Source organism: Harpia harpyja, chromosome 1, assembly GCF_026419915.1.
Source record: "Harpia harpyja isolate bHarHar1 chromosome 1, bHarHar1 primary haplotype, whole genome shotgun sequence".
Lineage (NCBI taxonomy): Eukaryota > Metazoa > Chordata > Aves > Accipitriformes > Accipitridae > Harpia > Harpia harpyja.
Genome location: NC_068940.1, coordinates 79,908,031 through 79,934,741, shown reverse-complemented (window position 1 = coordinate 79,934,741; position 26,711 = coordinate 79,908,031). Strand labels below are relative to the sequence as shown.

The 26,711-nt window shown below is 37.7% G+C and overlaps 1 protein-coding gene across 3 annotated transcripts in view; it reads left to right on the top strand.

The window, feature by feature from the left end:
• NXPH1 (neurexophilin 1) overlaps positions 1–26,324 on the top strand; it is a 174,826-nt gene extending 148,502 nt beyond the window's left edge. For all 3 annotated transcript variants that reach the window (XM_052801397.1, XM_052801377.1, XM_052801387.1), the window contains exon 3: positions 24,381–26,324. In XM_052801397.1, coding sequence (XP_052657357.1) covers positions 24,381–25,142 — 762 coding nt within the window. In that variant the 3' untranslated portion in view covers positions 25,143–26,324. The remainder of the gene's footprint in view (positions 1–24,380) is intronic.
• Positions 26,325–26,711: the final 387 nt, after the last annotated feature.

The following is a 26,711-nucleotide window of genomic DNA, read 5'->3' as shown; positions in this document are numbered from 1 at the left end:
GCCAACATTATGGTCTAACTGGAGACAGAGCTCACTGGAGATGTTAGGTAGGATAAAAATCAGAAGGAATTTGAAGATGAAGGCTTGTATCTGATTCTTTAGAAAATCATAAACAGGCATTGGTCAAAGAGGCTGACACTTTTGTTCCATTGGATTCTGTGTGAGGAGATCAGAGTTCGCCAGAGGAACAGGTGTTATGATGGTGGAGATTTGAGGTGGATTATGACAGACTGGACAAGACCTTTGACTTTGCAGGTGAATATGAATGGGCATTCATTAAAGATGCTATGCAGAAACATCTACAAAATTTAGACTGAAGTGCATCACATAGGAGATTATGTGATCTCAATTTCTAAAGGCATGTGAGACAAGTTTTTATAGGTAAAAGGGAAGCACTGCCTGGTGTCAAGAGGAAGTTGTGTCAGTGGTGCAGTCTGTCCCTCTTTTCTAATGTGGAAAAGTAAGAATCTTTTGTCTGAATAAGGGCAATAAAAGAAGTTAAAAAATAATACATGCATACAAATGCATGTGCTTGCATACAAAAATACAGTGTGAGTAGTCATAGTGACAGAAACTCACTTCTGTCCATTTTTGTTGGACATACACTTATGCCATCCCATTAAATTTTTTCAAAAGCTCTAGCTAGTTACTTTGAATTTTAAATAACCCTGACCAATAAAGGTTCTGTTGCAAAACCGGCTATATCAAAATGCTTGCAAAAAAAGGTTAGGTTCCCTGAAAATCAGGGGTTTGATACAGATGATCAAGGCAATTACTACATGCCACAGTTGAGACCAGGCAGTTAATGGGGGATTTGGGAAAAACTAGTGCACACAGTAGATTTCTTTTTTAGCTTTTGTAGAAGGCGGCGGCAAATATTTGTTCTTTGTGGGAAGTCTAAACCTATAGAAAGAATCAACATGGGAGAAGACATGCTGAGCTGTTTTGTGAAGCAATTTTAAAGTACTTTGCATGAGAAGTCCATAAAGGTAGCAGGAGTAAGAAACTAGCATAATTAATGGACAGAACTTATAGACATTAAATTAATGATTTGCCTTAACATTGACAAGAGAGTGGGTGACAGATGCTGGAAATGGATGTAAATTTCCTATGAGAGGAAGAAGAAATACTGAGGGAAATCAAGATCATACCTGAACAGATGATCAGGATATTAGAATGTCTAAAGACTAGCAACGTTCCAGGGGGAGATGGAGTCTGTCCCAGAGATGAGAAACACAAGAACCTGAGCAGGTATAGGGAAATCATATTATAATAGAGGGAGGATGTTGGTGGTCTTAAAAGTGGTGACTAGAAAATGGGAGACAGGAAATTACTGATATGTAAGCATCACTTCTGCTCTTGGGGACAGTGACAGCTAAACATTCACCTTCAGAAAGGCATTATTTGGTTACAGGCAGACCTGACTCAGGAAAGGAAGACATTTAATTATTTTAAGTAGTGGTCTACCTCAATTAGATTAAAAGCTAACTTGGGAGAGGGAGGCAGGGATGTAAGTGCTGATGATTTTAAGCAGCTTTATCTATAGCACAGTCTAAAAGACAGACCAGACTTTTAAAAGCTTTTCTAGCCAGGCAACATCTCTTTGTATGGGACTTCCTTTTCAGAGCTGGTGATTCCTTGCAATATGTTCTGAGGGTTCAGTGGTACCAAGAAGTCTCTGCACCCATCAGATCCACAGTATAGTTGGTGCCAGTTTGGGTAAAATATTGGTCAGTGTCAACTGAGGCAACCAATGCAAAGTTCAGCTTATTTGGATAAGGGAAGATGATTAGCTCCAGGAGATGAAAGAGTCCTGGAGTCACCAGGTAATGGCAAACACAAATTGAGGCAAATTATTTCAGCCATTTTGTGAGGATCAGCATAATGATAATTTTCATTTACTAGAGCAACGCAAAGAAGGAGAAGCATGGGTGAGTAAAATAATGAGAAGTAATGATTTGCAGCTGTGAAGAATTTGGCATTATAATACAAGTAAGCAAAATAATTCACACTTGCCTGGGATAGCTCAGGAATATGGTTCAGCAAACTGGTTTGTACATACCAGGTAGAAAAAGGTAAGAGAACTGTAGGAGGAACAAGAGAAAAAAACACAAAAATGACTAAACCCCCATAGTAAATCAACATTAATCAGGAGGATGGTCTAGATGAATGAATGGTAGGCATATAACTAATTTTTCTACGTAACGTGTAATAGCAGCAAACAAAGCAAGCAACGTCAAGTATACATAAATACAGCTATCGAATATAAATTATTTTAGCATGCTATAAAAAAAGATGAAATCTGTGATTCAAAAATCTCCATTGTCTTTGTCATTTTAAATCTTCTAGTAATATCTTGATATATAGAGAATGTCCCTATAAAAATACATGGACTAATAATTCTGCAAAGGAAAACATATTGATCTGTGTTTATTGTAGTCACAGTGTTTATTTCTAAAGTGAAAATAGAAATTTGTGTTTGCCACCACACAGGACAACAGTCAGTCAAAAAACTTGGTGATGAACAAAATGTCATTAGTCCCATACTTAATTTGTCATTGACCTGCTCTATTTAAATATAAAACTGGTTATTATAATCTAGCAACTGTAGTATGGCTGTGAGTACATCCCCTGAGTTTTTCTTGACTAGCAGAAATGTCAAGATTGTATTTTTTTGTCTCTGTTTTCCTAGTACAAAATCTCTCTACAAGACCCACAGTTTTTAACAGTGCTGATTAATGACTTAAGACCAAAGTCTATCAAAGTTAGTGGAAAGACTTCGTTGTCTTTTTGATCAATCCATCTGTCCTCTGGCATTTTGGGCTTGTGGCTTTTCCATTCAGTAAGAAATGATCTCAATTGTTTCCTCTTTACGGAACAAGGGAGATTTACTTTTAATCAGACTTCACCAGTGAAGAATTTGTTTCTCAGAAGACACAAACCCAGTTTTCAGAGTCAAGGAAGATTTTAAGGAGTCTGGGGGAGGAGGAAAGACCTTGCTATATGCCTCAGACAATTTGTGAGCGAGCAAGCTGAAAGATCTTGCTTCCTTTTCTGTTTCATGGTTCTGGAATTTGAAGGACTAAACTGGGAAGCTATAGACTTTCCCAGGGAGGGCTGATCATATATCACAAAACTTGAAAGCTACAGAGTCAGTGGGAACCATTGGAGAGATTACTTCATATTGTTTCTTAGTGATGAATAACAGGCTGGAAATGCTGTGATGGGTTGGTGGCGAGAGTGCAGAAAGTCTCCCTTCATGAAGAAGCACATTTTTTCCAGAGAAAAAGCTGGTAAAAGTCTGCTACCTTGCCATCCCTTAATGTTTCTGGCGTAAACATTTCTGCTTCTGCTATTAAATAGTTGCAGTAGCTTCCTAGACTAAGCAGATACTTTACCATCCCATTGTCATTGCAAACATCAACTGATCACTGATGCCAGATCTGCACCCTTTAAATCTTCCAAGTCAGACCTGCTTAGTTTGCTGACAAAAAGAAATTTCCCCATTCAGTACTGTGGAGTCAATAAAAATGTAGCTGTGGCAGAGCAAGGTGCATTCTCTTCTCCCTGATGTACCATAATCATCAAATTGTAAGCTAAGATACAATTCCAGAAATAATGTGGCACATAATAGTTGATGTATGAAGCAGAAAGAACATAGTTAATTTGCAGATGTGAATTTGAGCTTTCATGTCCATCAGACAGGAAAATCTGGTTTTGACTGAAGACTGAGAACATTTTAAATGGAAGTCACTGATGGAAATATATATGGAATGCAAAAAAATGTTTGTATGGTCAATTTTCTATCCAGATGAACCTTCTTATTTCTTCCTGTCAGCTTTACTGGAACTTTGTATTCATTTCCTTGCTGCTCTTCCTTGTACATTCCTCTGACTGTAACTTTTCTCATGGTTTCTTGTTTTTACAGACATATTCTATTTCTTGCTGTGCAAGAAATGGCACCTCTTCAATGACTTAATATAGAGTTTACCATCCAAAAGACAAAAGTGTGTAACACTTCCATTGTGATATTGCATTTCTAATTCTTTCTCTAGTCAGTGTTACTCTATGGGTCTCTCCTCATAGAAACAGCTATTCAGGACAACATTTAAAACTAAATATAGTCTTTGATTTCAAGGTATCTTTAGGAACTGTACCTTAAGCAACATCCCTGCTGGCCAGCTACTGTTATTTTGGGATGTAGGAAGATTATTGCAGTGGAAGTTAAGGTGTGATCTTGAGTATTCTGTAATAAAAATATATGATCTTGCTTTTTCCCCGTGATAACTTTTTGTTGTTGTTTATGCACAAGTGGTCTTGACCTACCTTGAGTTTACTACATGCTAAGGACAGGTGTGTGGGCTCTTACTATGGAGTGGCTGATATACAGTATCTGAATCCTTTATGACTACTTGTTTAAGTATCAGTGTGATCACAGTAGATATACAGCTGGGACTGCACCTCACAGATGGACACATTCCTTTGCAACTTAGATATTTGTACCAAGACATGCCATACTATCTTCAGCTCATACTTCGCTCTTAGCAGATGGCAGGACTGAGCCCTGGCTAACTGGCTTTGCTAAACTGATACCAGCTTCTTTCACATTTTTCAGAAAAGGCTATGCTTGGATGTTAAAGAGGACATTTTCAAATGTTGTTGCCCAGCAGCAGTAGATTTCAAAATGGAGTAGGCTGAGAATTTCTTGACCAAGCTCTTCTTTATCAAGACTGAGGGTATTCACAGGAAATGGCTTGGTGAGTTTGAGTTTAAAATCTTAAACACATTTGTTTGGCTCAGAAGGAGCTGCTTTATTGCAAACAAAAGAAAGAGGAAAACTTCTGGGTGCAGGGGCAGGTGATGGTAGTATGCCCATCTCCATTTACACAGTTGGTTATTTTTTGTTCTTCCAGTACAAATCTACTTAAATGTTGGCCATAAACCTTGGCAGCATTTTAATATTGGCTGTGTACTTGTGATCTTTCTCTACTGATGCTTAAAAAGGGCATTGACTCTTCCTTTTATTTGATTTCTGTCTGCAGTTATAAAATTAATATCCCAGCCTCGTGCTGCAATGAGCTGTGTCAGTGGAAGAGAGATAAGTTTCATTTTTTTGCCTTCAAACTTCTTCCAAAGTTACAAGGAGTTTAGCACATTTACTTTCTCTTTTCATTTTTAACAAAGCCCTTGTCTTTTTTCTGCATTTCCATTTTATCCATGTCATTTTGCTTCCTTTGTTTTATACTTCACATTTTTTCCACACTCTTTTTTTTTTTTCCCTTCAAGCCTAGTTTATAGTCTCTGACAGGATTCTTTCTATGCTATCTGCCAAAACATCTGTTCCTTTTCTGAATAAAAAGCTTGCTTCTCCAGAAAGTGTCACACGGGTCCACTCCAACTATAAACCTTCATTTCTCTCTGCGACTTTGCCAATGATGGACCAGCACTGGGAAGCTTTGTATTCTTGTCTGTCTTGTCTCATTCTTCATTATGCCCAATTCAGGTAGTTTATTGGGGGAAAAAAATTTGCATCATTTGGGTTTCAATGTACACATTTCCTTTCAAAATATGCTTTTAGTTATTTGTACTTTCTGTTTTTAATCTTGCAATTATTTCCTGAATTTCTGATCAAAGCAGATATTTATTAGCTTAAAATTGATTCTACTTAATAGATTCTATTGCCTGTTCTTTTCTGCTAGGACAACATTTACATTAATACCCTCACCAAAAATGCAATGTAACTGTCCTTGATTCATCTTGGATTGATTTTTGGTGATGCTACAATTTTGCAGTTAAAGTGGCATTCAGAGCAATTTTGGGTTCCCTTGTGGAAGTTGTGTAACTTTCAGTACTTTGGTTTTGCCATTTATAATTTTTAATGATTATAATAATTCTTATGTAGTAGACAGACTTGATTCTATTGTAAAGTTCTTTAACATCTTTAAGGAAAAGTGCTGTAATTGAACAGGTTTATTTGGTTCCACAGGTTATATTGTATTCCAACGGTATAACAAAATTAATGTCAGTAAATATTTTTCATGTTACATTTTATAAATGGTCAATACTAACAATTAATCATTTAAGTATTTCCCCCAAATACAGAAATAAATATTTATTGTTTTCTATGTTGCGAAGTAAAGGAAAAAAGTGGTTTTCATATGTATTTGTCTGTGGCATAATTTGCTGATGATATGTTGCTGAGACCATTGTCTTTTCACTATATTAATAAATAATAAGAAGAGGGTTTGCTGGTGAATGGTTTTAAGTTCCTGCAAACATGTGAGCCTTAGTGTGGTAAATAATATGTGACAACAATGGATAGAAAGTTCCCCCTGGAGTAACTGTAGCTGTTTCACTATTAAGTCCCCTGAAGTTTAAATTAATTTTCACAGAAATCAATGAGGAATTTTTTTTTTTTTTTTTTAATCTGCCAGAAGTTTCTTCATCTTTTTCCCAGGAAAACTGTATTTCCATTGTAAGATTTGTAGCAGTTACTTAGGGGTTTCCAGTGTCAATCTGGTATGGGGATGGGGAAACATGCATTCTGCTCCATTGTTCCCTCCCTCTGTTAGACACAAAGAGAGTTTCTCCAGGTGGCAGAGATTTGATAAGTGCTAGGAAGCCATGTAAAGAGAATTGCTAAGGAAATTGAATTCAACCCCTCTCCATGGCTCGATCCCCCCTAAAACAGGTGGCCTGGCATACTTGCCACAAGCTCCTGTTGACTGAGTCCATGCAATAGCTCAGTCCCCTTGTGCAGGGGATTTGTTTGTGGAAGCCGGCAAGCTGCCTTCCTGGAGGAGCTGCAGCAACAGAAAGAAGGCTGGGAATGGTTCAGAAGTCCTGAATCTTTTCATGGCTCTTGCTGTGTTTTGCTGGTTCTTTGAAGTGCTTAAACGAGATCGCTGCATGATTTGTTATATGTAAGTTTGAAAATTCCTAGTCAAGGAAATATTTCCAACAAAACACACTTTCTCAGTCAGCTTTCTGTGGGACTTGCATGTCTCTTGCTGAGATCTTAGGGCCAGACTTGTGAGAGAGTATTTTTCCTTTCTTGGCTTAAATTGCCCCAAATATTAATTTAAAAATATTTTTTTTTACCTGTGTAGGCCTACCCCAGTATGACCAAGACAGCAGGAAAGGGAGAATGTTCTCAGTCCTGACAAACATTAAGTATTCATTTCAGTAAGCTGCTATTGACTGGGTCTGCAGTAACCATGTGGAGCAGATTAAAACTTCCGTCATGCTGGTGTAGTTCTGGAGTAACTCCACCAAAGTGCAGTCAACTTGTACTATAAATTGTTTTTATTTGTATATTAGAAAACCAGTGCTCTCTTTTTGTCCCTTGAGGTGCAACCTGAGTGGCTGGTAGCGCATCAGACTGGGAGGTACCTTTCATGTGTCCCTCTGTGTGAACTAGCTAGCGCCTGCCAAAGTCATTGTGCAACTGGATTTGTGAAGCCTGAACTCAGTTCATACAGGAAATGGCTCACTCCAGCGAACACATACAACTACTGTGATTTGTATTTACTTTGGAAGATTTTCATTTTTCAATGGTTAAAAATGAAGAAAATTAGGGCTCTGCCAATACTGTGCAACAAATACAGTGCAGACCTTTGAGCTAGAACCGAGCAAGCTATCTTCTGAACCAGAAAGCACAGAGCTGCATCAGCTCGGTACAATGCTTAAGTTAATAAGCTCTGTTGATAGGTGGGTCTAATTAGCTTCTGCGCAGCATTGTGTCCACACAGTTTTTCTGCTTTGAGGGACCTTGCTAGTATTTCTGTCTGAGATATTGATCAGTATAATCTGAGGGCAGTAGGCTCTGCATTCCAGTTTGCAATGATGATGTGCTCTAAATATTACAGAAAGGTAAATGTAACCCATATAGAGAAATCTTCAACAGGCAGGTTTAAAGCAGAAATGTGGTTCTAAGCTTAGTTACAAATATGATCTTAAATCTTGTAAAAAAGCAATATATATTGACATACACATGTAAGAAGCATGAATCTATGTGACAAACTGTAACAGTACTAGGCACTGGCATTTACAGGAAAATTAATATCAGTTCAATGCCATTTTAATCTGGCAGACAATGCACAGGTAGAACCTCAATGTTCTTCCAGTTTTAAGCTTGGCAATAAGACCTGAGTGCATGGTACACCATATTGCCTCTATGTTTCTTCTCTCTCAGTTTATAAATGTTAGTCTGAAATACGATTGAATGTAAATTTGAAAATAACCAAGGAAAAAGATTAGATCTGGAGATAAGGAACTTAGAATAAGCTAATCATATTTAGAAAAAAAAAATCAAAGGAAATGCTCTTCATGCTGTAGCTTGAAATTTGAGGAGGGGAAAACCTTTTGTTCATCGCTTTGCTGTATGATCCTTTTTTACAATGAAATTCAACACAAAGTGAATCTCAGCTGGTTTGGAATTATATTGACATCTGGGGGAAGATTTTGAAACAAGCCAAAACTAACAGATTTTCACCCAGTCCCTTAAGAATTCTAATTGCCAGGAGTTGGGCATTTCTTAGGAGCGAACTGACAGTGCAGTAGCATTAGTCTGCAAGATCTTCCTGGCTGGAGATACTTTTTGATTCATGTAGAATCACCTAGAGCTCGGCAGATATTTTTAATGTTTCTAGTTAAACAGTTTCATCTATACTTCATCGGGAAACTATGGCCCAAGCTGTAATTAACATTGTCAAGTCTGAGCATATTCTTGATGATGTTGTTGGTTAAAACCAGTGTTGAACAGAGGGAGTTGAGCTGCATGCCTCAGGGGCTCTAGAGTGTACTTCAGAGTCCCTCAGTAGGGATTAGCAATTAAGTTACTAGTTCAAATCCAGGAAAGGTCAAGAGTGATTAACACTCTTTTGTTCCATTGGTTAGTGGGAAACAGATGTAAAATGAAGTGATGATCAAAATCCAATTCCTAGTAGATATTTTACATCATAAACACCAAACTCCTAACGATCCCTTGCTGGCAATCTGATTAGAATGGGCAGTAATTGAACAGGCACAGAGACTGCCATGCAGCCCTTACTGCCATTCCCCATAACAAAAAGTACTGCCATTTTCGGACTGAAGGACAAACTGGAAAACTGCAGTCTCTCTGCCTGAGCTTTTTGTGTTCTGTTGATATATTTGGATTTCTTTCATTCTGAGTGATATCAAATCATATTTTGGAACACAAATATAGCTGAAGATTATTCTAAGTGCTCTGAATGCAGAAGAACCTGCAATTTAAAACTGACAGTTTTTTGATAATGTTAAATGTATGTGGTCTATCCTCAGCTGGATTAATCTGACATGGATCTGCTGAAAATTTAGTGAAGTAGTAGTCAGTGAAGCTGGCGAATGATCTGATTCTGCATCACTCGAAGTACATGATCATACCTGAAAATGCAGGAGTAGTTTTAGAGAAAGTATATCATAGCTAAATTATGTGCATTATACATACAACCCCTGCCCTTCTTCTCCTTCTTGGGCACCAAACACGTTAGAGTTAGGATTAAGTGAGAGGTTGAATGTTAGGGGCTTAGAATGAGGAGTTAGGATTTTGGCTTGGGGCTTAGGCTTCAGGCATTTGGTTAGGGTTACTATCACGACATAGCAAAACTGTAAATTCCAAAGCTTAATGTTCTCACACCATTCTGCAAATAGTGAGTGATAGAATGTCTGTCTTGTAAACATGACGTCTTTTAGACCAAATGTGTGTATATGCTGTTCTCCATGGAAAAACTGCTTTGAAATGACCAGAAAAATCTATTCTATTAATTCATCCAGGATATTACTGGATTACACTAGATGAAAATGCTTCCATATTGTAGCAACAAAATCCATAAGATGAATGCACAAAAAATTTTCAGTGGGTGGATAAAATGCTTAAAGAATCTTGTAACAAGTACCAGCTGGACTTTTCTTGCTGCCCTACAGTCCCTTGTCTTAGTTATCTATACAGCAAACTAAGAAAGAAAACACCCTAAAGAGCTAATAGCTTGAATAAGGTGAGTAAGATGTTGCTGGTTTCCAGTAAGTTTGTAAAAATTATATCATTAGAATTTTATTAAGTAAATTTAAAACAATGGAAAATATTCTTGTTATTCACTAGGTAGCTTATGGACTACCCAGAGCTGCTGTTGACTGACAGCTGAAGGATAAAGAGGGAATTGAAGGATTCACATTTTGGAAGACAGATTATATTTGTATGTTTACTTTCACTTCCATTTTTATCAGAGGAACCAGTCAAATATTTCTTACTACTGAGGGCAGGTGTCCCAGCTCCTGGAGAAAACTGGGACCTCTTAACGCTCTATGAGTGGGTTTCAGGCTTCTTGATGACATGGACTTAGTGAGTTCCATAACACAACTCACCTCTCAGCTGACTTTATTTCCTTGAGCCTGCATCCTTTTTAAAACACCTAGTGGCATCTTGTATCTCAACTAGTTATTGGAATCAGCCTTTTTTGGGACATCCTGGATATGACATTAGAAATAAAAGTCCAGAGATTTGTACTAACCCTTAGCTCTGCATCTGAGTTAGAACATCACCGATGTTCTTTTAGCTTTGTCTTTGCCAAATCTGTTTCAGTGAGAAAGCTCTCTAGGGCAGTGACTATATATGTTTAGTTTCTAGTACACTGTAACCCTGACCACAGAGTGGTCCGTGAGCATTGTAGTAATAGTAATAATATATAACACTAACTGTGGGTTTTGAAAGGATGTCTATTCTGTGAATGCATTTAAAAGAAACACAAGCAAAAGTGTCATTTACTCCCTGAAAAATGGAACTGCTAAGCATTTATATTTAAATTAAATGCTTTTATGAGTTCATTGAATGTTATTGAGCAAGTATATTATAGTGAAGGCATGTTACCTATTGCCTTAGAATGAGGATTTTATTGCTTTTTCATAGTTATCTTTTGTATCAGCATTTGGCAGGTAACAAATGAAATTTGCTTGCTAAGGTTAAATTGGTTTGTGCTGCTGCTCAGCCACACAGATACAGAGGATGAGACAATGGAAAAAAAGTTATTTGCTTTTTTGGGCAGATATAGGAATATATTAATATACAGTCATCTTGACCTGTCTTTGAAGAAATGTTTATTCTCTGAAAGGCAAAGAACTTAATTCTTGTCTGAATCACTCCATTGAAATCCTGCTCATGCAGGAGGCTGTATGAATGGAACTGCAGATAGAATTGGCCCAAATAATTCAGTGCGGTCAAGGTAGTGATGCTCAGAACAGTCTGAGGTCAAACCAGAATGGGGTCCAAGTATCAGTCAAAAAAGATGAAGGCTCTCTGGAACTTGGTAGGAAAAGTTTCTGTTTGTCCATTTTCAGTACCACTGCATTTCTTAACTCATGCAGATTTGGGACCTGATTCTCCCTGAACCCCAAATTTGTTATACTTTAAGAATATGAAAATATGCTATTGAGTAAATGTTAAAGCCCAAACTTGTAAGGATTCCAGCCTAATTTTTCAGACTCCAGTGTTTTCTCTAAATTTCAAAAAACTTCTGGAAACCATGCTTTGCAGGTTTCCCTTCAGTCTAAGTCCATTTTGATAGGCCAGTTGAATTTTTTTACATACCTGAGAAGTCCTTGTGATACAAGGTCAGAATAATAAATTTTATGTTTTTATTCTTTATGTAGGAAAAGTAATATAATGCCATCACTACTTTATTACTCTGCAGTCATTCTGTTACTATGCAACTTAAAATATTTCAGCCATCAGCATTTGGAGAAAGTTCATAGGTGTACAGCACTCCATTATAATTTGCCTTTAAAGACTACACTTCTTCTAGTCACCCTGCCTAGAAATGCAGTTATGGATCAAGACCCTGGAGCTAGTTCTGAGGTGAGCTGAAGAGATGGTAAACTGAGAATACACTGTATTTGCACTAGTATAACCAGTGCTCTAGCTCCAGTATTTCTCTTTGTAAGTTGAGGTAATATTTCTTGATAATTGGAAATGTTTGGACCTTTTCTGAAGACTGGAAAAGTGTGTGAAGGGTTTATGAAACTGGTACTCAAGTTTTGTTTAAAAAAAGAAAATCTTTCTGTAATTTGGAGGTGCTCAGCAGAAGTCAGCAGGCATAAAATAATCCCAAAAATGTCAGTTTACTAGACCTTGAACTATCTTGTATTCAACTTTCTTCAGTACATCTTAATAGGAATTTAAAGCAATGTATCAGAACTACTGTATGTTACAGGAAAGTACTCATAGTCCTCCACAGACAAGCTCACAGTACTGCTCATTATCCTAGAAATCGGTGTGCTGAAGCAATGTTCACGCATTTTCTTCCTGAGTTTTTCAGTTCAGTGTGAAAAACTTAGCAATGAATAACCTCCTTCAACTTATGTGTCAATGCTCAAAGGACTCTTAACTCATCTCAATTTAAATTAATGACCTTAGTGATAGTACTAGCAATTGGACCATGGCTCTCATGAGCCAGATATTTGCATATGGAATTTGATTAATCCTGCTGGCTATTAATTTTCACTTTTAATTAGGTGTGATACTATTGCAAGAAGAAAATACAAGACTACTATCAGGCATAGAAAATGTTGATTTTCTATTGGCTATTCTATTAACTTTTGTTTGGCTGTGCTAGGTTCCTTCACTGTGTCTGTCTGGATCAAGTCAGAAAGGAACCATAGACCTAAAAACCGGTCTGTGCAAGTTCAGGGATAATCACTACAAAGACGTACCATACTGAATGAATATTACTAGTTTACAAGAGGCAAAGAAATTGGTGTACAGTATCCCCTTCTAGTACTCTGTAACTGCATTCCTCTTAATGGCATAATAGGTCTCTTGTGACACCTGTGTCCAGAGTCACAGAAAGACCAGCCATGTAAGCAAATGGGGGTAGTACTTTTTCTGAGGCTACTTGGTCTCCCTGCATCCCGACTGAGCAAATGTACACTGACGGTAGAGTCCTGTTGAGATTTGGATCAAGAATAAATTTTGCCTGGATCTTGTAAATATGTAACATGTGGTGTCTCCCAGTTTCCAGTCGGACAATCCGTATTTCTTTGACATCTCTGCACTTTGGGAGCATTGCAACATGTTTGCATATATCATAGCCAGGAAAACAGCGTGCAGCACTTGGCTTGCCCAGCAGAGCTGGTGCCCATGTGCTGCTTACTGTTGAGCATACTCCTGTAAGAATTAGCAGACCTTGACAAAAGCACCAAGAAAATCTCAACAAAAATTGAGTACCCTTGCAATAGAATAGCTGTTTAATCTTTCCCTTCCTTACCAGAACAACATTAAAGAAACACACCTCTTTCCTCTGAGATGGATTTTAATAGATTTTGATATCCATTGACCGAATGAATGAATGATCAATGCCTATTAAACAAACAGTTTAGAAAGGGAATGTATTGCTGCTTCTGGTTGAAATTCAAAGAGAAGAAAACCTTCTTCTTTGCGATCACAGAAGACTTCTGAGAAGTCAGTACCCAAATCTGGCAAGGGCATAAGGTGAAGATGAAGGCATAAAAGTTAGCAGGGATGTGCCAAACTCTGACTGAACTTTGGAACGGCTTCCTCTGTGCTTTTAAAATGCCTTTCTTAAAGTATTCAGCTGTTTGCAGTAAGTGAATAACTCATAGTGAACAACAGGCAATTTTACTGAAAGGAATCTGTACTTTTGCAATAGTATTTCTTATACTTTTATATATTTCTTATACCTTTTTTATATTTCACGAGCATCTCGTACAGATATACAATTTCTTTGTGTGGGAATGTACACTCTGCCAACATCAATGGGAGTTAAATCTCCTCAAAAGATGTCTTTGTTCAAATTCAGATTTCTAGAATGCACCCATGAATATCTATGTGGAAAGTGACTCAGCTGTATCAACACTTTTCTTTGGAAAAATATGGTATCAGACACGAGCAACAAACTATTTGGGTAAAATGTGGGAGTATTTTAATTTTATTAAACTTTTACATTAACAGTGGATGATTGGAAACTGTATGTAGAAAATGAGTAATACTAATAGAGCATGTTAATAGTGCACAGTGGCTTTGTCCATTATATAGTACCGGGATATCACACATTATAGTCTTTTTCACCTTCTTCAAAAGATATGTCTACCCATATGAAAATGGACATTTTCTTCAGTGTGTTATATATAAAGCAAACTACAGTGCAAATTTTGATTAAAATGTTGCTCTGTGGCCTTTCATATAAAATCTAATTTTATTTAATATTACTTTCTACATGTATGCAGAAAATGGCAAACCAATATTAATAAAAGAAGGCTTATAGGAATGTGGAATGAGAACAATAGATCCTTGACAAAATTTATTTACCTAGCTAGACTTTAATTTCAAAGTTAGCAGCACTTTTTGATACTGGCATAATACAGGGGTCTTAAAACTCTGTTAGACATTTTTAACCCACTTTAATTTATTCCATGGAAGTTTAATCCCCCGCTGAACAGAGATGGGATGAATTTTCAAAAGTCATAATCCACTGAAGTAAAAAATCTTTAATGACAACATAGGCAGCAGGCTTCAAGAGTTTAGTTTAAATTCTTTCTAAAAATGTAAAACGTAGGGCAAGAGTTAATAGGATATTTCACACAGTTATATTTCAATCCTTTTCCAAATCTTTATAAATTCACTTGCTTCTCCACCATTAGAAATATTTGGGCTCAATTCCTGCACTTCTAAGGCAAAAAGCAGAAAGCTGTAAAATTGTAATGTGAAGATTTTCACAGCGTATTGTAACTCATTTGGTCCTTCAGTTCACAGACTATTATAAGGGATAGTATAATGTTTTCCAAATTGAAAGAGAAGTGATGTTTTACAAACCAAACACCTTCAGTTCTGCCTTAACTAGGCAAGAAAATGAAATCAGGCTACATAATACCACACTATGTTCATCCTTCTGCTCCTCTAGGATTTTTATAAATGTATTTGGTGGTGGGTCAGGATTTGGTCCATAAATTGAGCTGAGAGAGTCCATACATTTCCTATGTATTCCAAACCCACAGTTTTATGCTGCCTCTTGACTACCACCTTTGGAGCTGCCTAGTTCTGGAAGTACCTGTAACTCAGACACTACCTCCTTTTTTTGACCGGGAAGCTCCTCTAGTGCCAGCCATAAACTTTTACAGCTTTGCCTGGCCTGAGCATCCAGGCACCAAGCTGCTTCTGCTGGAATGCTACAGGAAAAATGCTGCTGCCTTTCTACATTTTGTTGTGGCCTGTGGGACAAGAATTTATGTGGCATCAAATGAAGCTAGGAGGTGACTTGTTCAAAACAAACAGGACGTTCCTCAGGTAGTCTGAAGTTAAGAGGTGGAGCTACTGGTTGGAGGGTGTTTCAGATGCTGGAAGTTTCAGAGAGAAACAGGCAAGTGTAAGTGATATTTGTTGAAAGTTATTAAATTCATAGCCACAAATCCAGCTTAAGAAGTCCTTGATCTACAAAGGCTTGAAGATGGGAAAGATTTTCTGGTAGAAGTAGTGTATTCTTTCCCTGATTTTGGATTCCTTGACAAAACCCATCTTTTAGCCATTGATAGATACATGGTACAAGACTTTTGGTTTGACTTGCTAATGTTCTCAAGCTCTTAAATTAAATAGATAATGGCAATCACTTCCTTTTTCTCTAGGAGCTACATCTTTGAAGGAAAAACAATGAGATTCCTTCTTTGAAAGACAAGATTGACAGCAGTGCCTGTCTTCAACCCTGCTTTTCAGAAAAAGGGTGGAACATTTCTTAGGGCTGGCTTTTCATTGCTTCCTGCCTTGGATCTCTGGTTTTGGTTCTTGGTTCAAAGTTCCCAGTCTTTTCCAGGCACTTAGAGGAGCCTGGATGTTTAAGTCTGAGTTTGATTTCCACTCTGGAAGATTGTGAAAGGAAAAAGAAAGTAATGGGTTCTTACAAAGAGCTGTACTGCCACAGCTGAGAGGGCAGCACTGGCAGAGTGAAGCAGAGAAAATAACGAGAAAGAGAAAAATATCAGTTAGGGCACTGCTACCAGAAGAAATGTCTCCATAATTACAGTCTAAGTCTGATTGATTTCAAGTGCCTATCTATCTTTCACAGACTAAACACTTTTTAAAAGCCTACTTACTAAACAGTTTCTTGTAGTCAGTAGTGAACAAAACAGGCTCAGGAAGACTAGTTTTTCAGATTCTAAATACCTGTGAAAATTATTTCCATGATTAAATCAACCCCAAAAGATAACAGAATAGTACAAAGCTACACTGTTTCTAAGAGGAAACCTCCAGCTGGGAAGTTTCCTATATCTAAAACGAGGAGCAATACTAGCAAGTCTGCATACCTTGCTGTATGAGTAGCACAGCACTAGCTTGACCGTGCTTACAGATGTATAGGGAGCAGTGGACTTGAACATGACTACAGCATTTCAGAAAGCATTTAGATAGAGCAATCATTGTCCTGCTTCCAGCCTGCAGCCTTTGAGTTCTCTCCGTGGTGTTCTCTCCAGGGCAAACTATGCACCACAGGTCAGGTTTTTCTTGCTTACCCTTAGGCATCTAGATTAGGAGCATTTATTCAACCCTTGAAGGTTCATCAATACCTCATGGAGACAGAGGAGGTAGTTCATCCTGCTTCTCTCTCTCTCGATTATGGAATAAGCCTAGATGAATAGTTTAGACCTAAGACCTGAATTCCAGGTGAATGATGTGATCAGTGAGGTGATTTCCACCCTAGATCATGGACTGGGCTGGCACAGAACATGTTCTGACTCTTTCCTAGCATGTGGTAGTAGGCGGCCATTTTCTTTCATCAGTCTGTTACCGTTCACAGGACTCATAGCAGTGTCACAGCTTAGCCCACAGTCAACATGAATGCAAGGGAGAGGAAATGAGACTCTAAAGCAAAATTTGATATAGTATTTCTTAATATTCTCTTTGGAAACCAACCATTGAAGGTGCTTTATTGCCTTTGCATTTCCTGAAAATGTTTTGAGACTTGCTTGTTTTCAGACTTATTTAGAACAGGCAACTTGCATTGTGTAGAAGAGCACTGTAAAACTGTAACTTGTGCTAGTTATTCTTCTTTTGCAGAACAACCCACTGCAATGTCTTAATATTTTATGATCAACAACTGTTAAGAATTATAATGTCTCTAAACAAAGCAGTGTCTTTACTGTTTTATTAGTGCCCTCATCTTTCTGTGGGTACAAATTTTCTCATTAGTCTTTTATTCATAGTCAGATCTCGATAGATATCAACTGATATAGGCGTTCTAATTTCAGTGATGTTAAATTTCACCGAATTTATATCAGCTGTCGTCAGCTGAAATTATATCAGCTTCTGATCTTGCATAACCTCTGTTGTGTGAATGATGAAAAAAGCTCAAGTAGCCACATTTTCTTTCCAACAAGGGCCATTCAGAACAAGCATGGTAGCTCATCAATTAAAACAAGAAAAACACAGAATTTAAAGCTGAGCTGAACACAGCTGATTCATAGTATTAAGCTGATTTTTATGAATCCTAAGGTAGATCTACACAAAAATTGCAGTAACAGTGTATATTAAGTTCAGTTTCCTAACTTAAAGACAATACAAAAATTTAACCTTCCCTCTGGTTTTTGTGTGACCAAAAATAAAAATTTTGATGCTTAAGTGAATGATCCCAAGTGATTACTTTACAAAATATTGTTGAAAACTTCAGACACTTGTTTTTGTATGGTCAGTAATGGAAGGAGGTCACCATGTGAATTCTGCAAGGCTCTGTGCAAGGACCTCTGCTGTTCAATATATTTGTAAATGACCTGGGAAAGGTGAGTGAGAAAGTCTGTTGATGACAAAATATTTCAGAGTAGGAAAGATAAGAGCCAACAGTGAGGAATGGCAGAAAGATCTTATCAGAATTAGTAAATAAGCAGTAAATTAAGGAATGAAATTCTGTGGTAGTAAATACAATGGGAAACACGTGGGGGAAAAAAGAAATCCCAGCTTCATATATAAATAGGATTGAGATTTTAGGGTTACGACAGTTTCACGCAAGCATCAGTTCAGTGCTCATTAGTGATCAAAACCAAATAAAATATTATGGATTAGTAGAGAAAAAAAAAGGGAACAAATAATAGAAGGCCATTTGCCACCATACAAGGCTATGGTTCTGCCACATCTTGAATACTGTGTGCCATTCTGGTCTCCTCATCTTAAAGATAGATCTGGGAGTAGAACTGAGAAGGCTTCAGAGAAGGACAAAAAGGAAATTCAAAGGTATATTTATAGAATGGCTTCCATACAAGGGATTATCCATGTGACACAGGAGGCTGGTACTCAAGGCTGGAAAAGCGATCAATATTTGTTTACTACTATGAATCAATACAGCTGAGGCATACGCTGGTGGGCTAGAAGTAGGCTTCTTTAGGTAGCTAGAAATCATCAAATTTTCCACTCACTGATATTTGTAGAAAAAATATGTAAAGCGTAGCAGCAAAGAAAAGTAAAGAGGAGCATGGGAAATTTGGATAGAGACTGAATTTTCCATCTGGAGAATGAAGGGTTTTCCAAAGAAGGTAGCAGAAGCCAGGTTAAAAAAAAACAGTAAGAGGGAATAATGCTGTGGAACTCATTGCTGAAGGATGTTATGGAGCATAGAAGTTTACAAAATGTCAGAGTGGACAAATGCACAGAAGAGCAGTCTACTGAGAGTTACAGAAATGGAAAACATATACAGAAACAATATCTAGCAGAGGAAATTAGAAATATTTGACAGCTGGGAAGAAATTAAGGGACTATCATATGCTTGCCATATTCCTGCTCTTCTCCAGGCATCTCTTATAGCTGCTATTGAAGACAGGACATTTTTCTAAATGAGTCTTTGGTTGATCCTGCATAGCCATTTTTGTGTTCTCATTTGACACAGTAGATTGGGATTTACTATTTCATTTGTCAGATTCATCTGAGTTTGCATTTTTTGATCAACCAATCCACATCCTTATTCTTTTCATGTCATGTAGCATAAAGGCTTGTAAGTTAAAAACAGAGAGGTCTGTTTCTGTGAAATATTAATATGCGTGGCTTTCTGTGTTTGTCCTCCCTTTCCAAAGTGTCAGTTTGTAACAGGTACAAGTCCTTCACTGTGTTTTACTTCCTCCTGTTATAGCTCCATTAACTTTCATTCTCAGTTTCTTTTTTTACAGCCAAATTTCTGTAGAATACTGGCTTTGACTTGTCTAGAAATTATTCACTGAATAAAATATTTCCATGCCACTAGTAACTTTGTACAGTGTGTAGACAAGTATAGGAAGAAAAATTGATCAAAGTAGAACAGTAAACTAGGTCCAGATTTTCCTCCACCCATTGCATAAACAGGATTAAATGAGGAAACTCTATCCAGCTAAAATTTCCTGAGTGGTGTCCTGCCTTGATAATGGTCCAGCTTATAGTTATGTCCATCAGTACTCTCCTACCCATGCTGTATCTGAGATATCTGACCAAGGAAAGAAAATTCTGAATTCTTTTATACAGAGCATATGCAAACACAGTGCTGCCAAATTCTTACAGTGCTATGCCAGCAAAAACGATCTTGGTTTTGATTAGTTATTTACCTGAAGAGAGAGATTTTCTACCTTGAGTATTAGATTGTTTGTTTACATTTTCATTTGCCCTCAAGTAGTCATACATTCAGAGGAATAAATACATAATTTCTAAACCAATACTGTAATTATAGGTAATGAACTGTAATAGAGCTAGAATAAAAGGAAAAGAGTGAGAAATCAAGAGGCATTCTGTACCTCTTTGAATGACTATTTTTTTTAAATCTCAAATTGATCAATCTTAAATTAATGTTAATAAACCTGTGGTTGATTTTACACTGAGAAGAGGGCCTAAATCACCACTTGAGGCTTTCATGGTTTCCCGAGATCTCTTTCCAACTTACTTTTCTCTGCTCCCAATGTTCAGGTTTGACCTGACGAAGCATTCAGGGCTCAGTGTCTTAAAAGAGAACTCCAAAATTTCTGAGACAAATAAACTGCGTATCCTTTAGGAAGTCCTAAAAAAACTACACATATTCATTAAAATACATTTAATGATCTTAAACATCATCATAAAAAATTCTTCACCCTTAAAAAGGAGGATACAGAATGAATGGAGTATTCTATTTTAATGGAGTAAAAACTGAATTACAGCTCAATTCCTGTGTCTTTTTTAATGATGTTTTGGGATATTGTGCCCAGTGACACCACTGTCTTTGCTCCTTCCTAGAAGCAGAAAAAGAAATGGAATAACAATTTGTCATTATTCTTTGGAAAAGAGTTACCAGGCAGTCAGCTCCTTGTACCTTTTTGATATCTGTAAACTTTACTAGGTGGTGGAAATTCGTACTTTCCATTAAAAGTACAAGACTGGAACCAAAGGTTAGTCTGCCAGGCTTACTGATTGCTTTTGCGCTGACATTTGTAGTGTTGGATAAGCATTTCTAAATCTTTTTGCTCCTTACTATTGTTCTATATGGACACTTTTGACATCATAATAATTCAAAACCACTTCTAGCTATACAGTCATGGAGGAAATCGCCCTCCTCAGCCCTTTTCCAACATTGATATATTGCACTGTAGTGGTGTTGTGGGTTAACCCTGGTGGGCAGCTAAGCACCACACAGTTGCTTGCTCACTTCCCCCCCTTCCCCGGTGGGACAAGGGAAGAGGAAAGGAAGAATAAAAGCGAGGAAACTTAGGGGTCAAGATAAAAAAAAGTTTAATAAGTGAAGGATAAGTGGAAGAAGAGAGAAGAAAACAAAAACAAAACAAGCGATGTAAAGGCAACACTCACCACTTCCCATGGGTAGAATGATGCCCAGCCAGTTCCTGAGCAAAAGATGGCTACCCCCCCAACCCCCCCTCTTTTCCTTTTAATTGCTAAGCATGATGTTATATGGTATGGAATACATCTTTAGTTAGTTCAGGTCATCTGCTCAGTTGTGTCCCCTCCCAAACTATTGTGCACCCCCCATAATGTATTCACTTGAGGGGCCAAGAGAGAAACAGAGAAGGCCTTGATGCTGTGCGAACACTGTTCAGCAAGAGCTAGAACATTACTGTGTTACCAGTGTTTGGGTCAAAAATACAAACCACAGCACCATATGAGCTGCTATGAAGAAAATTAACTCTACCCTAGCCAGGCCCAGCACAAGTAGGCCAAACTTTTCAATGTTTTGTCTAGGAGTGGCGCTTGGCCGTGGAAAAGAAGGCAACTCTGGTTATAGTGAACGAATTGATAAGGTAGACTACGCAAGTTTCTGAATTATATGCAAGTATACTCAAGGAAGAGGACAAAAAAGCCACCATAGAGTTTGCGCTGCTCAGTGTTTTAGCTCTCCATTAGCTATTTTAAATTGGCTCTTTTTCATGCACCGCTAAAATAGGTCTATGTTTCAGTAAGCTAGTTTTCACGCTACTAAGTGCAAAATCTCACGGATTTGCATGATCTTTCCTGTATTATTGCAGCCTTGTGGTTGGAAAGAAGAGAGATGGAAGAAAATTGTGGATTAGTTCATGTGAAAATAAGTGCTGCATTTGCAGAAATTCTATTACACAGCAGTGCTCTGTATTATTTGGTATGCAAGTCTCTGAGGATACATATAGCTACTTTCTACAGCACATAGTATACTAACAGTATATGAAAAAGCAGTTGGCTGGAAAATGTTAGTGAAGAACAATGAATTCTAGAGCTTTTTTATTAACCCTTGTGGGCTGTTTTTTCTAGTGCTTACACAGACACTTGACTAGGGAGGGCAGGTTCAGGCCTTTAATCATGAATGCAGCCAGTTACCCACATGAAAATCACAAACAGAGGTCTTGGGGCTAACTGCATGATGAGAAGTCTTTCAGGTATTACAAAATTGATGACAGTAACAACCAATTGTATTTGTTAGATCAGGTATGAAGCAGTATAGCATGCATGGAATCTGAATCATCTATTTCCATGAAATATACTGGCTTTCAAAAAACCACATGTATTGGATCAATCAGCAACCATTTCAGAAAATACCTCCTTCCTTTCCTGGGTATTCAGTTTTATACATCTGAAAAAAAGAGACCTTCTCTTTAGAAGGTTTTTATGCCATTACATCTTGTTACATGGAACTTGTAGTGTAATCCTATGAAATGTAAATCATTGGATGCAGAAAGGAAAACAAAAGAAAAACAAGCTGTGAGCAAAGAAAAATATAGTGGTAAGCAATCTGTATCTTACCTACAGATTGCAGGTATGCTAGCTCTGCTAGCTAACTGCTTAGATTCATAGCAGGTTGACAGATTCATGCTAGACAGGCATATTTTTCCTTTTAACCACATTTATTTTCTTATTTTGCACTCCTTCCCCATATGCCACAGCAAAATTATATTCTGAGTCTCTTTCTCTCTCCCTGTGACATCTTCATTGCTGCTTCATTAACCAGTGCACCATCAGTGCATTTCATTACAGCTTCTCTCCTGGCTCACTGTGTTGATGCTAAGATGCAGCTACAAACTGGCTATCAAAATGCTAGTCTGTGTTTTAATCCTTCCTTCCATTCAAAAGAGGAGGAAGTCATCTGTTTGGCAAAATTCTAAATAAAAGCCATATTTTTTCTATTAGCCTTACTGGCCCACCAACCTGAAATGCACCGGGAAGGTATAGTGCGGGATGTGACAGATTTATTTACCTATTTGTTTACTGTAAAAGGCTGGGGGCATACCTCCTCTCTGATCAATGTATTAAGACAATTTAGACTGATTTTATGTATGTGCCTTCAACTGACCTTGAAAAAGTACTGAAGTTAATGAAAGCATGCTTCAATTCCATGATTGTTAGGAAATGAAAAGGCCAGGCTGTGATAGATATCCTCCGTGACATATACCTCCAGTTGTACCAGTAGGGAGGGGACATGATTTAAATACTAGCTGGTTTCCAATGGGTTTCCTGGGTTGGGAATACACTCAATTCATTTTTAAGTGAAGAGAAAGATGTAACTGCAAGTATGATAGAAGCACGTAAATCAGTGCCAGAACACAGAGGAATAAAACAGGCATATTCAGAATCTCCTATGTAGCCATGAAAAGGGAAATAAGAAACTTGATGTCCTCTTCAGAGGACAAATGTTAAAAAATGTGGCAGTGCATCAGGTGTGAACTTTTAGGGGGAATGGGACTAAGGGTGTTGTCGGTCCCTTTCCATCCACCCACTGCCCCCTGCCAATTCCAGCCCTTCCTGCTACGCTCTGTCAGAGCTCTCTACCAGTGCTGCATGTCAGACAGCTGCAAGGCTGCATCTGTTCTCTGTTTTCCACACAATTAAGGCAAAGAGAAAAAATATAAATAAAACTAATTGCTCTGACACTAAATTCTGTGAAAAACTATGTCTGAAGTTTATGATTTTGTAGGAACTTGGTGCAAGATTTTGTATTTTTTAAAAAAGTGATTTTGCAGGATTTTTTTTACTATTAAATTGGTGGCCCTATTTTTTTTTTTTTTTTTTTTTTGTAAATACACAAATGGCTTTCTGTCTTGCACAGATCATGTTTTGGTTTGGGGATGAAGGTGTGAAAAAAAGAAGTGAAGTGAGGAAGGAGAAATGCATGTCATACTAGATACAGACAAGGCAAATCAGTAGCTAATCTGTAAAGGACTATAAGAGAAGACTGTGACTCCTCTTGCATTAACTGAGGTACAGCACACAATACGTACAGCTGTTGACGCAAAACGCATTAAAATTTTCATTATTATTTATATTGTAGTTGTGACTGAAGGTCCCAGTCAAGAACACAGACCAATATGTACTCATAAAAGGAGTAGGGAAATTATATTACTATTATTAGATTTATAATGACACGGACTCTGAGCATGGTCAGGCTGGCACCATGAAGACAGCACCCTGACAGTGGACTCCAGGGGCAGCAAAAATAAATGAATGTGACTCTGATGGTGGAAGACACAGTCACTTTGGAGAGACAACATTCAAGCAAGAGTACTTCACTCTGAGATGAGAAATGGCCAATGAAAGCCACATAGAGACTGGAGGATGACATGGCTATGTACCTTAGTTTTTGCAGTACTTCATTACATACTCATCACTTACAGGCATCATAACGGAAGTAGATTTCAGGCTGAAGAATAATGCGAATAGCTGGGATTAAATCTGAAGGCCAGTGTAAAAGACTGACAAAGGAGAATTAAGTAATAACTACTTGGAAAGAAGAGGAAAATAGATGTTTCTGTTTTGTTTTACTGAGTACAGAGATATAATTTAATTTCTCAAAAAAAAAATTCCCCATGATTTTGAAATCTGATCATTTTGGTCTTGGGTGGGAATGATGGATTTTGTATTACATATCTCAATATATCCTTTCTTTCTTCTTCCCTTCTTTCTTTTCCAGGTTACCTGTGCAAATTTAACAAATGGAGGAAAAACAGAACTTCTAAAATCAGGAAGCTCCAAATCCACACTAAAGCACATATGGACAGAAAGTAGCAAAGATTTGTCCATCAGCCGACTGCTGTCACAGACTTTTCGTGGAAAGGAAAACGATACAGATTTGGACCTGCGATACGATGCCCCAGAAACTTATTCTGAGCAAGATCTCTGGGACTGGCTGAGGAACTCCACAGACCTGCAAGAGCCTCGGCCCAGAGCAAAGAGACGGCCCATTGTCAAAACCGGGAAATTTAAGAAAATGTTTGGCTGGGGCGATTTTCATTCCAACATCAAGACTGTGAAGCTAAATCTGTTAATAACAGGGAAAATCGTTGACCATGGCAATGGGACGTTTAGTGTTTACTTCAGGCATAACTCCACTGGTCAAGGGAATGTATCTGTGAGCCTAGTGCCCCCTACAAAAATAGTGGAATTTGACTTGGCACAACAGACGGTGATTGATGCCAAAGATTCCAAGTCCTTTAACTGTCGAATCGAGTACGAAAAGGTTGACAAGGCTACCAAGAACACACTCTGCAACTATGACCCTTCAAAAACCTGTTATCAGGAGCAGACCCAGAGCCACGTGTCATGGCTCTGCTCCAAGCCCTTTAAAGTAATCTGTATTTACATTTCCTTTTATAGTACAGATTATAAACTAGTACAGAAGGTGTGTCCTGATTACAACTACCACAGTGACACACCCTACTTCCCATCAGGGTGAGGACCAACATGTGTCTGAGACTGAAGCCTGGGGAATAAAAGAGGTCATATGACAGGGCTGTAACCTCAAGGAGGAAGGCCACATCTATTGCCTGGAATGTGTCTACCTGCTGCTGATGATGTCAAATGGCTGCAAACATGTTAGTGGAAAACAATCTAATGTAATTTTTGCCCCGTCAGCTCCATGTATCAATCTAGTTGTAAATCACTATGGATTTGAAATAAAACCATACACGTACACAAAGACACACACTCTTTTCAGCTCACATCTATTGAGATTCCTGTTAAGAGAGCTTTCATTGTCTGATATCTAAGGTTTCAGGATAACCTATCATCAAGCAAAATGGATTAACTAGACAGAGAATGGTTTCTAACACAGACTGTTATGGAAATCTCTTTGAAAGTCCTTTGAGTACATGGCAATCAATAATCCCCACTCATGCATTCTACTGCTTGGAGTAGCTGTGCTGGTAAATAATACTGTAGGAGTAAATACTTGTTAAAATGGGAAAAATGTGTGTCTAGATTTCAGTATTCCTTATTATATGAACACAGCAAAGCATCGTGACTTTTTTCCAGCATACAGTAGGCACATTCGAGGTGGTGTTAGGTGGCTCTTTTTCCATGGAGTGAGCCTGTTACTAGTAAAGATGGGCAAACATTTGGAATTTACATGTGGGCAGACATTCTGGTTTCATGTTTCTCTGACTCTTTAGGCTCTGATTCTTTAAACCTGGTTGAGTTTAGGCCAGCTAAGCTACTTAAAAACTCTCCAACTGATCTCTAAGAAGGAAAATGCCTGGTGGAGAACATGTAAGTTATAAGTGGCTGTCTTATCTTTATTACAAAATATTGTAACAAATTCAATATCCTAGTCTTCATTTGTATGAATGGTTTGTATTGTACATAATTTAACCGGTGTTATTTGAGCTGCTTATTAATATTAACTTGTAATTGTCTCTCTGCTTGTTATTGGTTAAAAACAATCAAGGAAATGAGGAATCCATTTTATCAATGTAGCTGTAAACTCCATTAAAAGACAGAACTATGTACAAAGCATTTATTCAGCTAAAGTATTGTTGAAAGCTATACATATACAACATTACAGTCTGTCTGTATTTAGATATTTTATTTCCAGAGAAAAAAATGAACTGTACATAAAAATAAAAAATCTTAAAGTTGAGTTTCAATATGTACTGTGTAGATAGTAGTTTAAATGGCGGATAACACTCCAAGTCTGACATGCTTTTCAATCTTGTCTCTTTGCATATGTACATATATATACATATATTTATAAATTTGTGTGTGTGTGCGTGTTTGTGCGTGTATATGTACGTGTGTGTGTGTGTGCAAATACATATAGACATATGTGTACAATATATAAAAATTTCTTGGGCCCTATTCTTAGCAAGCAGATCTTATTACTGAAGGGTCTGGCTAACTTGAGTGGAAGCCCCCACTTGGAAAAGAAATTACAGGAGCAGGGCTTTGTTTAAAATGATTTATTATCATTTAGAAGTGGGGAAACATGGAGCCAATCTCTATGTACACAGGCCTTGTCTTTGCCTTA